This window comes from Martes martes, assembly GCF_963455335.1.
Source record: "Martes martes genome assembly, chromosome: 3".
NCBI classification, from domain to species: Eukaryota; Metazoa; Chordata; class Mammalia; order Carnivora; family Mustelidae; genus Martes; species Martes martes.
The window spans coordinates 149,829,916-149,846,050 of NC_137890.1; the positions used below are offsets into that span (position 1 = coordinate 149,829,916).

Consider the following 16,135-nt stretch of genomic DNA (forward strand, 5'->3'; position numbering starts at 1 on the left):
GTTTCTAACTGCATGACTAATAAAGGTTATTTTAATATTTACTTTGTCTTCGTTAACATCTTTAGCAGGCAAGCAGAGCCGAGGAGGAGCTTCCATTTTTTAGAAGCTGCCTGGTCTCCTTGAATGCCAGCGAGAGTCAAACCCAAGAGCTTCAAAATGCAAGACACTAGTGAGACAAGAGGGAGGTGCATGTCGTCTGGAAGCACGGTCTGCCCCCCTCCAACCCCCGCGTAAGTTACCTCACACGTGGTGCCCATGGGCCCCGCCGTCGCCGTCCCCACCCTGCATCTGCAGCTGCATTTGCGCCTGCATCCTGGCGATCATCTCCTGCATGCGGCGGAGCTACGGGACAGGACATGGGGACATGGGGACTCGTTACTGGTTCCCAAGTCCCGTCCTCCCTGGATACCCTCTAGGGGCGCTGTGAGATTCCTAAGATTTCAACTTCCAGGCTTTCCCAAAACATGACAAAGAGCACACAAAGGAATCTTGTAAATCAGTAAAAGAACAAATAACTCAACAGAAAACTAAGCAAATGATAAAATTCAATTCAAGTAAGAAACAGAAATTAGCAGCAAACTGAAGAATTAAGAAAGACAGGATAACAAATGCTTTTTAACCTAAAAGGTGGGAAAGAGGCTGCCACTCCCAGATGGGGACTGGGCCAGGGACTCGTCTTAAGGGGCAGCAAGGCGCCCGCTGCTCACTGGGTGGATGGCTCTTCTCCACTACCTTCACCACTGTTCATGACTATGGTCTCCACTGGTTTAGAAAGGCCTCCAGGCATGTGGTCATAAAATTACCTGAATTTTCTTAAGTAGCTTTGTAGTCATGTTTTTAACATTTAAGTACTTTAATCCATATTGAATTAATTTGTCCAAATAAGTGAGTCTTATTTCTGTTTTCAAAGGCTGGCCCATTGGAGGGTTTCCTGGATATGTGTGGATTCCACAGACCCTAACGCCACCTTTCGCAGACACTTTTCCATACTTCAGACCCATTTCTGGATGTGAATTCCATCAGCCTGCCATGCCCAAGCCACACACTGGATTTCTATGAGCGGTGGAGCTAACCCTCCCTCATCAGTGTGTGTTCACAGGGCCTCCTGTGCTTCCCATTCCCTGTCTCCAGACTAAGCGTTGGAACTATTTCAGCAAGCTCTCCCCCAGAAGAACTTCACAAACCAAACCACTCTGCAGGAATGGCATTCAGTTTAGAGAGAACTGTGATCTTTGCAATGGACGATTTAAAGTCATTAACATGCAATTTAAAGTCATGTGTCCATTTAAATTCTGAAAATTGTTTCCAGGAGAATTTTCTAGTTTCTTCTCCATATCAGTCCTGCATAGTTCTCAAATTTTTGTTAATGAGTAGCAGTCTCTTTCTTTGTATTTTCCAACTTGTCTAGATCTATTATCTATGTATAGAAAAACTACTGAATTTTGAGTACTTTACAAAATTACTAAATTCACTAAGCTTTAGGGATGAAAGTCACTAAATCTGCACTATTCCCAAGTTTTTCCTTCTAAATGGCTACTGAAAATCAAATGATAACATATGTAAAGCAATAGCTATACTAAACAGATGTACACACAATAAAATAGATTACACATAATATACTCCTTCTTAAAAAAGGAAGAAAAACTGTAATGATCTGTGGATGTACACCAACAATATCCTTCTCTCCTTACCTCTGCTTCCTTCTCCAGCAGGATCTGGTCTTTATTCATGTCCTCATTTTCCACTTTCCTAAGGGTTGAAAGAAATTACAATTACAATATTGTAACAAACTTAATTGGTTATTTCTTTTCCTTTTTTTTTTTAAAGGATTTTATTTATTTGGCAGAGAGAGGTCACAAGTAGGTGGAGAGACAGGCAGAGAGAGAGGGGGAAGCAGGCTCCCCGCCGAGCAGAGAGCCCGATATGGGGCTCGATCCCAGGACCCTGAGATCATGACCTGAGCCAAAGGCAGAGGCTTAGCCCACTGAGCCACCCAGGCGCCCCTTAATTGGTTATTTCTGATGACAAATACCCAGAGTAAAATTTCACTTTACATTTCTGAAAAAAGTATATAAAATTACCTGTTTATCACTTTTCTGACTAACACGAATGAGTAAGAAAGAAAGATGAGAAAAAACACAGCACAAGATGGTAAATTTGAGAAACGTCTCTAACTCCAAGCAGGGGTGGGACACTGGTCTTCCCTTACTTGAAGAGTGGCAGCTGCCACCGGGAGGATGGACAGGTCTTAATGGACACAGACTATGACAAGGACACTTGAACAAGAAGCAGGGCCTTAGCATCCAGGCCGAGGAGGCCAGCGGGGGAGGCCCGCTGAGTAGGCCCTGAGTGGTGAGGACACAGCTCTTCACGAGTGCACACTTGCCTTCCACATCGGTCTCTAAAACCTTATTTAATACCTGGTCCCCAGGTAAGGTTAAGCAAACCATAACACACACCCTGTATATATACACAAATCCACCAGATTTCAAAAATGTGAATATTTTTAATAAATTACAACACAGCCACCCCCTGGATCTGCGATTACCGTGGCCCGTGCCCGGCTGTGGATTGGACGTACATGACCCTCCTAAGGGGCAGTCAGAAGGTCAGCAGTAGCCCAGCGCTGCATCGCAGCACCGTATCCCAGCATCTCTGTCCCTCACCCGTCCCCTCCCCACATGCGCATCACCACAGGAAAAGGGGTGAGTACAGAGCAAGAAGAGGTTTTGAGAGACAGACCACATTCATATAACCCTGATGGTAGGCTATGGCTGTAATGGTTTCATTTTATTGTGGTTGTTAATCCCTCACGTATGCCCAATTTAGAGATTAAACTTTATCATAGACATGTATGTACAGGAAATAGGGGTGTGCGTATAAATTTCAGCACCCTCCTCAGTTCTAGGCACCTACTAGGGGTCTTGGAATGGATTCCTGTGGATCAGGAGTGTGGGAACAACCACTGTACAGGAAATTCTTATTATAAATGATACAGATCACTTGATACATAAGCTAAGCAGAGATAGGATGTGATCAGGCATAAAGCAGGTCACAAAACACAGATCTTGAATAAAACCTATTACAGTGGTGAAAGAGAAAAGGTGAGGGCACTGTGTGCATTTCTGAGGAGTGGAGCTGCCTTCTTTTTTCTTTTAAAGATTTTATTTATTTATTTGAGAGAGAGTGTGAGAGAGAACATGAAGGGGGGAGAAGCTCAGAGAGAGGCAGACTCCCCATGGAGCTGGGAGTCCCATGCGGGACTCGATCCTGAGACTCCGGGATCATGACCTGAGCTGAAGGCAGTCGCTTAACCAACTAAGCCACCCAGGCACCCTGGAGCTGCCTTTCTTTTTTTTTTTTGGAGCTGCCTTTCTTAATGGCAGGTAAGTCTGCCCTCATTTACAGACAGGGTGATGTTCTTGAGACCAATCTCTGGCCTTTCCAGCTAAACCTGCTCTTTGTGTGCCGATGGTTAATGTTACCTTTGACAGGTTACAGAAAGCAAGGTAAGAAGACATTAGCAACAAATGCCTGTTAATAGCTTCTGAGCAGGAAACCAAATTGTGCTGCTTAGAGTCAGGAAAGCCCAGCAGGACAGGGTGAATCTGCGACACAGTATGGAGAGAAGGGGACAACATGAGGTGGGGGAAACAACCTGCCGCCTCTCTTGAGCCTCTCAGAGCGGAAGTTTTCATAGTGAAGGTCCTGAGTCACCTCCTGGAGATCCTGCATGTGGGTGCTGGAAGAGAGAAGGGAGCGGCAAGGCTGGCTGTGTGTGGGAGCTGTCGGCAGGGAGAAGACCCACTAGCCAAAACCCCACTTGTTACTTGCTGAATCGTACACAAAGTTGCTGGAGTCTGGGATATGGGGCTGAAGCTGTGCAGCTTTCTCTCCTCCCTCCCCACAAAACAGGTGGAAGCACAGCCCACAGGGCTGGGAGAGGAGACCCTTCCAAGTGGCCTCTCCTACAGGTGCTGCCAAGCTCTGCATGAGCCCATCACCAGTGCCCAGGTAAGATTTTAGCAGATCATTCTAGGTAAACAATGTCTGAAACAGAACATGCTTTTCTGAAAGAACTTAGGGAAAACATGCAATTCATATAATCGAATTCTCCAGCTTAAAGACTTCATTAATTTAAGCTATGGAAAAGACCATACAACGAAGCACTAATATTTTGAATAAACCAGAAACAGGACTTTAAATATTCTAATCATCTCAGAAAACATTCATCATTTTCTTGGCTCAGCTTTTTCAAATACTTAAGCAAGCTTTGCGCAGTGGCAGTATCGTAGCCAATGAGGTTTATCCGAGGTGCGATTATTGCTAATCAAATACTTAAGCAGCCAAGAATGAGTAAAGGTAACATATTCCGTCTGCTCAGAACGTGAGGAAAGGGATGGAGAGCAGGCAGAGGGCTGGCGTGCTCTCACTCACTCTAAGAAACACACAACACACAGGAAGGCTCCAATTGCAGCCTCCACGACAGCAGCGTGACCACAAGAACCTGTCCCGAGCTTCCTATGCGGTGACTAAATTGTTGATAAAGCTTGGTGGTTTTTAATCAATTTTCAGTTACTCAAAATTTACCTAGATCACCCACTCTCTGACGGAGTAAAGGGATCTTCGATTTCAGCAATACTCTTTGTATGCCTCTTGATTCAAGAATAGCACCAACTACTGACACTTTTAGATCAACACTTTTTAGAGGAAAACGTCTGCTTTTGTAGTGAGGTCTGTTGCAGGTGCTAAGAACACATGGAAGAACCTCAGGGCTGCCCGGGGCGGACCTGAAATGGTCGTGTGTGGCAGCCGAGGGTGGAGAGGCCACTGTGCAGCCAGCCTGAATATCTGCCCCCAGAGCAGGAGGCGTCCCATGTTCGGTGCGACCATGCCACAGCACATATCTGGTATACTTTCAGCGTCAAGAGAGATAGGAGACTAGGGAGGAGGGTGTGCTAAGCACTTGGCCTCGAGAGGGACAGGCGGGTTCTGCAGTGTGAGTCCCAGAGAGCTCCCAGGGAGGGCCTTCCACAACAGGATGCAGTGGCCCCCGCACGCCCAGCAGTCAAAAAGCTTCACTCTCTGTGCTTGACACTGCCCATGGGAATGCCCAGGGATGCCCGGGGACACACAGGGGACACACGGGGACACACAGGGAAGCACGGGGGACACCCAGGGACACCCGGGGTTCTTACATGAGCATCGTCCGCAGCTTCAGAAAGTCGTTGTGCTCCGGGTTCTCCACCTCCACAACGCCCCACGGGTAGAGGCGGCCTCTGACCTTCTTGCCCTTGGCTTCAATCAACTGATTGGATCCAACCACAGAGAACGGGATACTGGCCTAGAAAGAGACACACCAGGTAGAAGGCTCCACATAGGGAACCCCAGCTTCTACTGCGAACACAAGAACACAGGCATGGGCTGAGCACGCTGCTGCTTATTACATGCTTCCTTGGCAAACTAAAACATTTTACTCAGAAGTGACAGGTATTTTCCACATGGGAAAAATTATATGGAACAAATTAAACCCATAATAACATTGCTAAACCTTAGGTGACAGCTATGTCAAAATATATTTAAAGTAAAAATACTACTGTAACTGAATCTACCAGACAATCTGTGAAAGGACAGCCTTCCACGAGGTGGCCCTCTATCAACTCCTTCCACAGCACTGATGACAGGAATAAGACCGACTCGTGTTAGGCATCTGGAGAGCACTCTTACCTTGAGAAGTCTAGTCTGCTCTTTAAAGTCCTCATCTTCATCTGATTCTGCATCAGGTAAGTGATAGATTTTGATGTTATGTTCTTCAATTTCATCCAGAATCTGAAAGGATGACAAACCAGGAGCAATTTTAAAACCACATGACATTTTAATCAAATCTAACTATTAAAAATCTATCAGAATTATCCAACCATCAATACAGAATTAAACTGATTACTGGTTTTCAAATAATTTTATGCACTGCTGGAGCAGTATTTATGCTGGCCTTTTGGGCAGTCCTCCGTCCAGAGTAAACAATAATAATGCACCAGCTTCAGCGTATAAAGCAGCAGACAAACACCAATGCCAGCACAGCAGCGACGAGGAGATCACATACCACGGCCAACCTCAGGAACCACACATGCCCTGGGAGCAGTATAGCCCAAGGCCGCAGGCACCAAGAGACCCATAAGCTTCGCTGCAGGCCAACAGAGGAGGAAGAGGCACATAACAGAATAATCTTGTTTAAGGCTCCGAGGTGAGGACATAGTAAGACACCCGGGATGGCTGGAGAGTAAGCCTCTCAGCGGGGTAAGCCAGAGGGACAACCCAATACCAGGCTGGGCTCTGGGTTTTATTCAACAGGCAAAAACTGGCAGCAGAAGAACCACACCCTTCAACCAACCAGGCCGCAGAGTGGCCTAGAGGGGACAAAACGCCCTCTGTGCCAGGCACTCCAGCAGGTATAGGTAGGCTAGAGCTCCCCTTACCCTCCTGCAGGGTCCTGGGCCACAAGGGACAAGCACATACGCCAAGTCGGGAGAAATATCCCTACTTTAGACCCTAATCTGGCAATGGATCTTCTTAATGGGAACTCTCAGGCCTTTCTGATCAAAGACCTCGAACCTGACACACTGTCTGCACAAAGTCAGGATTCATGAAGAGGTCTTTCTTTCTCCCTCCTCCCAAAGTCCTTCCAGCATCCCCAGCAGAGAAGATGGCATTCCTCTGCCAGCAGAGGCAGAGGAATGATTTCCCCCATGGAAGAAGGTAGGCAGTAAGCGTAAACCTGCTGTATTTCTTTCCCTTTCCTGCCCATTACCCATCTCTGCTGGCCCATCTGCTCTATGTCGGCCCCATCAAGACAGGGTATACACTGAGGATGAGAATCCAGTGGAGAAATACATAATTAAAAGGCTATTTTGTATATGTGCTGCCGAAGCGAGCACTAAAAGGCTATTTTGAATTGGAAAAAAAGGAAAAAGGAAGTGATGAATCAACAACAATCACACATTTCTCTGTCTGGGCGACTGCACCAGAGATGAACTCAGGTACAGGGCCAGGGAAGTGGGGAGACAAGCTCAGGAGCGGGGAAAGAAGAGACTCTTGTTTACATACATGAAAAAGATTCTCAAAAGGGAAAAAAGCAGAAGCTACAGGAGACGATATGATGAAAACAATATTAAACCATGCCAACATTCAGGGGTTAGGAAGACAGGTAATGAAATAGGCAGAAAGACAAGTGCTGAGCTTCTGAAAGCACAGCCCACCCCGCTGCTGAGGCCCAGGATGAGCCCTAGACAGGACAACTGCTGCTGGCTGATGGGGAGCCAGAGTTCGAGATAAAGGAGAGGGTAGGAAACAATACCGGGAGGTGTAAGACCAAAGCAGGTCTGCCAGAAGTTTTTCTATATCAGGGACTGGGGAAGTACCAGGAGGTACAGAGGAGAAACCAGATCAAGAGGAGGGATTAGGAAGACCCAAGATGAAAGCGATAAGGGCAAAATGGGATTTCACTTCATCTCGGACTTTGAAATCAAGCCCTAGAGTTCTGGACATAGGATCAGAGATGGGAGGACACAACATTCTAACTCTGTCCCTGCTCCCCTACCTCTCTGAAATCCAGCGTAACATTCTTTATTAGAAAAGGTGGAGTTCCCCTAAGTGGGAGCTACTCAAATACATATGGTCCAGCATAAACGTGCCAAAGCTTTCAGGGGCTCTCCCAAAGGCCTGGATATTTCCTAGAGGACTGGCAGGCACTCAGACAACAGAGGAAAAGGCTGACAAACATGCATGCATAACTCTGCCATGACAGAAGACAGCAAGAAAATTGTGAAAACAGAAAAATCTAAACTAGGTCTGAAAACAGTGTGTTTCGCTGTTTCACTTTTATTGACCCATAAGTCAATTAAAAAAAAGGCAATGAAAACAAAGCACAGGCTCTAAAACCTCAGAGAGCATACTAACAGGGATCAAGCAGCAGGACACAAACACACTCACATCAGCAACTGGGAAACACAAATGGAAACCAGATGCCACTTCCTATTTCTCAGATGGGAGATGTTTTAGAAAAACTGGTGACATATCTAGGATGGTTCCAGGTGTGCCAGAGGGCAGAGTGCTCATACTGCTTTGGGCATATAAGGTGCTACAAACTTGTTTTGAGGGAAATTCAAACTTTATTTTTTTCTTTTAAAGACTTTTTTTAGGGTTGCCTGGGTGGCTCAGTCCTAGGATCAAGTCCAGTGTTGGGCTCCCTGCTCAGCAGGGAGTCTGCTTCTCCCTCTCCCACTCCCCCTGCTTGTGTTCCCTTTCTCACTCTCTCTCTCTATCAAATAAATAAAGTCTTTAAAAAAGTCTTTATATATTTGAAAGCAAGAGAGAGAGCACACTAGCCAGGGTTGGGGGGAGAGGCCAAGGGAGAAGCAGACTCCCTGCTGAGCAGGGAGCCTGAGGCAGGACTTGATCCCAGGACCCTCAATTAGGGTCCTGGCAAAGGCAGACGCTTAATGAGTAAGTCACCCAGGCGTCCTAGGGAAATTAAAACTTTAAATGTCCATCTTTCAATACTTAAAATGCCCATCCATATCCTTTCTAAGAATCTGACTTAAACAATTCCGAGAAGACAGACATGTACCTACTCTGTACCAGGTACTGTTGTAGACTCTTGGAATATACAAGGGAGCTAAGCAAAGATCCCTGATGCCAGGAATTGGGTGACAGTGGAAGGACCAAGAAACACACTGAAGAAATATTTTTGTGTGTGCTGGGAATGCTCTTATTTGAGACAGAGAGAGAGTGTGTTTATGTTGCTCTGAGCTGTGTAAGGGTGCGGGGGAGTGTTTTCTATGTGTGCTGGAATTCTTAGAAAGTCAAGTGACAGTATAATATGTACACTATAGTCCCATTCTATAAAAACAAAAACATAAATAGACTATGCTTTGAAGGGGTACATAGGTAACTGTTAACAACCACTGCTTTTACGGATAATTAAAGGGGAGCCTGGGTGGCTTAGTCTGTTAAGCATCAGACTCTTGGTTTCGGCTCAAGTCATGATCTCAGGGTAGTGGGATCGAGTTAGGCTCCATGTTAGGCTCCACGCTGGGTGTGGGGCCTGCTTGCCATTCTCTGTCTCCCTCCCTCTGTCCCCACCCATACCCCTGCTTACACTCTCTCTCTCAAAAAAATAAAGAATGAACGAACTTTTATTTGTAGAATTCAGCATATGAGCTTGGACTTTCTTAATGAGCATACAAATAGAAAACAGGCAAATAATTAAAAAATATATACCAAAGAATCCACGAAGAGGCTTTTAGGATAACACAGAAAAAGGCACCAGAGACGAACAATCAGCACACGGCTGCTGGGAGACCAGGGGCACTTGGGCTGGTGAATGGACAAGTGCAAGGCAACCTCTTAATGGCCAAAACAGAGGCCCTTTAAACAGTCACAATAACAGATTACAATTAAAACATATTCCTAAATGGACGGTTTGTAGTAAAACGTTTAGATCAACTAACAACTTCACAGAGACAATCATACTTCCACATCCACATCACTCACCTAGCGCATGGCGTCCCTTCTACTCACTGAGGGCGTTTCATGTAAGGGGAATTACAGAGAATAAGAACTTGACAACAGTGAGAATATTAAAAATCTACAGGTGTTAGGTGTTCCTTAAAAACCATCAGATTCCCCGCTTGCTCCCCCATATCTCCAACACACGTCCACTCTTCCCCAGGCTCCTGGCCCTCAGCTACCCTCAGTGTGAGACACATACCCTCTTCTTCAAGCGCTCCCGTTCCTTCAGGGTGAGCGTGTCGGCTTTGGCAATGACAGGCACGATGTTCACCTTATTGTGTATTGCTTTCATAAATGCGACGTCTAAAGGCTTAAGTCTGAAAGGAGTGAGACTGTCACGAATTCAGGGGAAGAACAGGGAGACCGCACATTTCTTTTCTCTCAAAATTATCTCTCACTTCTTGTATTAAAATACACATCTTGGGGGAAGCTGTCAACCCACCAAGCAGAAAGGAAATTCCAAGGACTTGTTGGTTTCTACAGTAAGCAGTCCACTTACCCGTGTCCAAAGGGCGAGATAAAGTAAAAGCAGCAGTGCACTCTATTATCAATGATGTGCCGTCTGTTCAAGCCACTCTCGTCATGCAGGTACCGTTCAAACTGCTCATCGATGTAGGAGATGATGGTCTTAAAACTGTGAGAAACATAAATAGCAGTAACAATGGGATACAAAAGGCAGGCAGCTCCTAACTTCAAAGACAAAACCAGTTTTTTTCTGTCCCCTGCCTCCTACCAAATGTAATTTGATAACTCACTCAACAGATGGGACTGGAAAACAGGCTCCTACATTTGGCAAGATGGAGATTTTTGGAAAGTGTGCCAAACTTAATTTCCCCCAAGTGCCGGGGGGTGGGGGGGTGTGTGTGTCAAGGCCTGAAGAGAATCGGTGAAAGCACCTGAGGTGGCTGAGCAGAGGGCTGCCAGATTGCACAAGGACTGTGAGTGCACAGAGGACGGGGCAGTGTGTGACACCATGAACCACTGCCGCAGGATACAAGGAGCAACGCAGAGCAGGGCATGACTCCCGAGGAAAGAAGGGGATGGGAGAGCCTCTCCCTTCCCCCTCAGCTGCTGGCACACCCATGCTTTACACCCCACAATACAGGAGCCTGCTGCTTCCACCATGACGCGGGCCTCACTGCAGTGTATGGGACCGAGTGCCCTTCTGTCTGCGGCTGTCCTTCTGCACCACAAGGCTGAGGATCGTGTCTCTAAGAGGAAGGACTACATCAGAGTCTTCTCCACTGGCCAGGGTTCATTCATATCCGGGGGTTTCCTTTATATCAGCAGTTGATGAATGGTTGGCTCTTACAGGAAAAATAATTTTTTCTTTGTGAGAGTCCTCATTTAAAGTGTTATCATCAGCGTACTTTGAACTGTCCCACCACTTCATTAGACACAGCTACCTCAAACCCAATCACCACCTGGACACTGTAAATGTGAATGCATTCAAATAACCCTAAGCACTTCTGGAGCCGTGTCCCCGAGTGGCGTACCAATCCCTGCAGTTGATGGCGTCCCCGTAGCCAGGTGTGTCCACCACTGTCAGGCGCAGCTTGACCCCTCGCTCCTCGATCTCCACAGTCGAAGCCTCAATCTGGACAGTTCTTTCAATTTTCTCTAGAAAACAAACAAGCTTAATGAGAAAATGTAACTAAAAATCAACCCAGTTTTCAAAGAGGAAAGATGACCTGTTAGTTTCTTATTAATAAATGACTCAGAACTTCATTACCCCTCTTGGAGGAAGGTTTTCAGAGGTAACACAAGGACTGTGTAAAGCGAGCCCCAAGCTGGCAAGGACACCTGGCAGCTAAGATCAAATAGCAGCTCAGGAGGGTTAAAATGGCAATATTGAAAATTATGACTCCTGCTGCTGATGCAAAGAGAACAATTTATGACTGTTTAAAACTGAATTCAGAGATACTTACAAGAGGGCTCTAGGTCCCAGTGTGGCGGCCCGGGTCCTAGGCTTCGATGGGGTGCACTAACCCACGACGCTCCCACAACACGCAGGGAGGGCACACCCTATTCCCACAGTGGTCAGCTACTCAGAGAACTCTCTTCGTGACAGAACACTTCCCCGTGACCCTCAAACATGTAATGCAGGCAGAAACTATTCCTTATCCTTCTACGGTAAAAGGGAACACACGCGGAGAGGCTGGGCCTGTGGATTCATGCTGTCTACAAGCAAGACCAAGGCTTACAGCAGCAGCGCCTTTCCCAAGAGAAAAGAACATGGTCCTTGTGTTTAAAGCAGAACCAATCCACAAGGCTGAGGAAAATGACCATTCCCGTGCTCTCCACGGCTCCCACGCAGAGAACTCCAGCTACAGCACATGGGGCTTCCATACCTGCAGCTCCGGGGATGATTCTTTCTGGGTAGAGGTCAGTCAGGAACAGGCTGTTTATGAGAGTTGATTTTCCAAGACCTGATTCACCTTTCAATGAAAATGAAAACACTGTCAGGACACAAGCCGCACAACACAGGTAATCTACTGAGTTGATGTGGCACGGGGTTCAGTACCATACACGCGTCCTCATCTGCACTCCATTTGACCACTACCACTTTGGTATGACTCTCCCCATTTCATTGATGGGGAAACGGGTGCCTCTGCTCGGAGAGCTATCCAGAGCAGAGCCTTGATGGGAAAAGATGTGTGCTTCGTATCCTAGGAGACAAAGACCTAATCAAGAATTGCCATTTATTTGAAATCAGGGCCTTGATCTGAATCCAGGTCTGTGAGTCTCCAGAATTCCCACATGGTAAGATCAGAAACACAATCTTAGTTCTTCACAAAATGTGTGGGATGGACTTTAGAGGTGGAGCTTTATTTTTTTTGATAAATAAAATGCAGAGTAGGTTTCCAGTTATGATTTTTGCTATCAAAGCTACCACATTTTCAGGCAACTGAACACATCTATCGAACAGTGTCAACAGCACTCTGGCTTGCCCAGCTGTGGGACACACAGACAGAACACATGCCCGAGACCACAATGGAGCCCAAAATCTCTCCCTCCTGTCACCAGGGCAGGAGCAGGCCACCGCTCGCGATGGTCTCATGTCAGGCAACCTGCCCACTCAACACTGTTGAGTGTGACAGGACCAATTAAGACAACACATACTCACTTGAGCATGTAATAAGTTAGGAATTCTTCCTCAACTACTATCATACTTGAATTCAGGATGTTTTGAGTTCTGTAATATTTGTAGTGTAGAGTATTTGAAACTTAATTTCCAGGAAGATACAAGACAGCTAAAGTTAAGTGTTACAACCTAAGGAGGCACATGCAGATTCTACTGTCTCCCTGCAGGCCATCAACTAAGGCTGAGTTCTGTCCAGAAAAGTCCTTCTGAACCAAGTGCCTGACTGTGCCCGGGGCTCCTTGGTCTGAACCTCCCTCTGCTCAGTCCTGCACAGCACGTGCAGGGGCACACATCTATTTTAAAAATCATTATTTCCAGGAAAATGAAGAATGAATTTGAAATGTGTAAACATACACAATTAGGACTGGACTTTAACTAGATTGCAATTTTCATATATGGAAATGAATGTCAAAAGAACAAAACCAGAATTATTGGTTCAACAGGTACAACTATATGAGCACACCAAATTACCCTTTTTTTAAAAATTTTTTTTTAAAGATTTTATTTATTTGCCAGAGAGACAGAGAGAGAGAGAACACACAAGCAGGCAGAGAGGCAGGCAGAGGCAGCGAGAGAAGCAGGCTTCCTGCCGAGCAAGGAACCCAATGCGGGACTCGATCCCAAGACCCTGGGATCATGACCTGAGCCGAAGGCAGCTGAGCCACCCAGGCGTCCCCCAAATTACCCTTTTAAACTGCCTAACCCATGTCCCCTTACCTTACATTTTTATCACATAATGAGAGAATTTTTACCAATAAGTGCTCAGTCCTTTTGTGTGCCTGGCACAGGTCCAGGCTCTGGGATACAGCTAAATCCCTGCTCCCATGAAGCCTGGAAGTCCAGTGGGGGAGAGGACAAGTAAGCAAAGTCACTTTGTCACCAACAAAGTGATGACAGCTGTGGGTAATGAAGCTGAAAGGGACCGTGACACAGAAAACCTCTCAGCATAGTGTCAGAGTAGAGACAGCTTCTTTGAAAGAAAGCAGCTAGTATTCCAATGGCTGACTCTAAATTATAAACCTTCATTTAAAGGGTAGAAGTATCTTCACTTGGAATGGCTTTCAGGCAACATCTATAAATAATCAACTCGTGAACTCAGAACATGATGCTACTTTCGGGCTGAAATCTCTGTTGAATGGCTAGCTTTTTGATTCCACCTTCACCAGGGCCTCTATTCCACAGGAGCTTCTCAGCGGCCTTTATGTGAGAGGCACAAGAACTCAAGAGGAGATGTGCAGTGGAAGCCCCACCGCACAAGACACACCAGGCTCAGCAACCTGAGTTAGCAGTCCTGTTCGAGTGGTGACAGCAAAGACTGACTGAATGGGAGGTACTCCAGGTTTACAAACGGCTCATGTTTTTACTCACTAGGGAGAAATACACAGCATTGGGCACAAGGTGGCGTCACCACATGAAGATACGCGCAGGTGACCTAGGTGAGCAACATTTCACAACAGCCTTCTGCAATCCCGAAGGGCAGAGGGTCCCAGGAGCTTCTAAACTCCCCCACCCCCCAAATTTAGGCCAATCCAGGAATACCAGTAAAACAAAAAACAAAAACAAAAAGCTCTCTAACCTGGGGGGCTGGTCCCCTTCACATTTACTTTTCAACTTTAACTAGTACAAGACAATACTTTCTCAAACACTGAGCAACATGGCCATTTTAGAGGGTCCGTGAAGGGCAGCACCCTAAGTGGTCCTCAGAGTGGAGAGCCGCACAAAGAGGTGCCATTTCATGGGGAAAGGATTCTCAGGGGGGCCCCATACAGCTTGGAGTGGCCACTGTCCCACGCACACATGCCCTGAGGTAGGAGTCCCCTGAACACGAGTATGCATTTTCAGAACCCATGAACTTACAATGACACCAGTGTATTTTCGCCAGAAGGCAGTTTCCATCTTCTTAGCTTAGTTCCCAAGTTCTCCAAGTGTTCACTCTGTAACCCGCTCGTGAATTTGGTCATATTAACTAACCTATGGTTCTACCAGGTAACGTACTTTGGCAATAAGCTTTATATTGTTAATCTCGCATTTCTTGTGAATGGAGCCAACACCCACCTCACATCATCACGGTGGGAGGCTGGACACTTGATAAAAACTATCACCAACTATGTGACCAGTTGACCAGACTTCAGCAGCATCAAGGTCCCTCACAAGCAACCTGCCTGCCACCTTGCCTCTGTCCTTGGGATCTTTAAAGAACATACTTGTCAGAGCGCCTGGGTGGCTCAGTGGGTTAAGCCTCTGCCTTCAGCCCAGGTCATGATCTCAGGGTCCTGGGATCGAGCCCTGCATCGGGCTCTCTGCCAGGCAGGGAGCCTGCTTCCCTTCCTCTCTCTCTGCCTGCCTCTTTGCCTACTTGTGATCTCTCTCTCTCAAATAAATAAATAAAATAAAATAAAATAAAACATACTTGTAATTTTAAAATTTCCTGCAGATTGTCACCCAAACATCTGAAGTTCTTTTTCTTTTTTAAGATTTTATTTATTTGACAGAGAGAGGGAGTGCAAGTGGGGGAGCAGAGGCAGAGAATCTGAAGCTGAGCCCAGAGCCTGATGCCAGGCTCGATCTCATGATGAGATCACGACCTGAGCTGAAACCAAGAGTGATGCTTGACCAACTGCACCACCTGCGTGCCCCAACATTTGTAGTTTTTCATTTGCATGTGATCATTTTGTAAAATTTATTTCCTTAGAAATAAGCCACAGTTTTAAAAACAATGCCTTTTCAACAGTCTGACTTACAAGTTAGGTACACTGGCCTTTTCCCAATACGGGTTTTCCCTCTACCCAAAAGTCGTCTTCCTAAGCCCAAATAGCGGAAAGCAAAAAAGCAAATACCACTAATTGGCATGGGAACATTTTTTGACATTCCCAGGCCCCGAAAAAATCACGCCTCAGGCTTTTGATAGCTTAGAATACACCTTAACAGATGTGCAAAATCAATCAAGGCGAAGCCCAGATGCTCGCACCGTTCAGGAGTCTGGCGGCTGGACACCATGATGCTGAGAGTGGGAAGGCACTCCGAGGGCATGCTGTCTCTGTCACAGCTCACCGCAAAACCGACGCCAAGCTCTTCTGCTTGTCTTCCAGTTGGTGAAAATAGGCAGGACAGCATGTCTTTCATACAAGACCTAATGTGAACTTTCAGAAAGCAGGGGATATGTATACCATTTTTCTTAAGCTGCTAATAGTTACCATTTAAAGTTGAGGGTTCTTGTGGTTAAGTTTCTAGCTGTTATTCACTACCCATCTCACCCATAACCCCCTAACTACCTGCCTTCTTTCAAACCCACTTCACTGAGGTTTAACTTATATACATCTCAGTTCAATAGTTTCATCTCAACTGTGCTGATGGGTTTGACAAAGTACACACTCAGATAAACTCCACCCAAGACAAAGAGGATCTCTGTACCATGAGAGC

The 16,135-nt window shown here is 46.2% G+C and overlaps 1 protein-coding gene across 4 annotated transcripts in view; it reads right to left on the bottom strand.

Moving 5' to 3' along the window:
• The window catches only part of SEPTIN2 (septin 2), a 34,100-nt gene that overhangs the window by 3,458 nt on the left and 14,507 nt on the right, over positions 1-16,135 (bottom strand). For all 4 annotated transcript variants that reach the window (XM_080798640.1, XM_080798638.1, XM_080798639.1 and 1 more), the window contains exons 4-12: positions 11,922-12,008; positions 11,067-11,190; positions 10,070-10,204; positions 9,770-9,887; positions 5,728-5,829; positions 5,199-5,344; positions 3,659-3,742; positions 1,692-1,749; positions 240-342 (exon numbers count right to left, since the gene is read on the bottom strand). In XM_080798640.1, the coding sequence (XP_080654766.1) occupies positions 241-342; positions 1,692-1,749; positions 3,659-3,742; positions 5,199-5,344; positions 5,728-5,829; positions 9,770-9,887; positions 10,070-10,204; positions 11,067-11,190; positions 11,922-12,008 (956 nt within the window). In that variant the 3' untranslated portion in view covers position 240. The remainder of the gene's footprint in view (positions 1-239; positions 343-1,691; positions 1,750-3,658; positions 3,743-5,198; positions 5,345-5,727; positions 5,830-9,769; positions 9,888-10,069; positions 10,205-11,066; positions 11,191-11,921; positions 12,009-16,135) is intronic.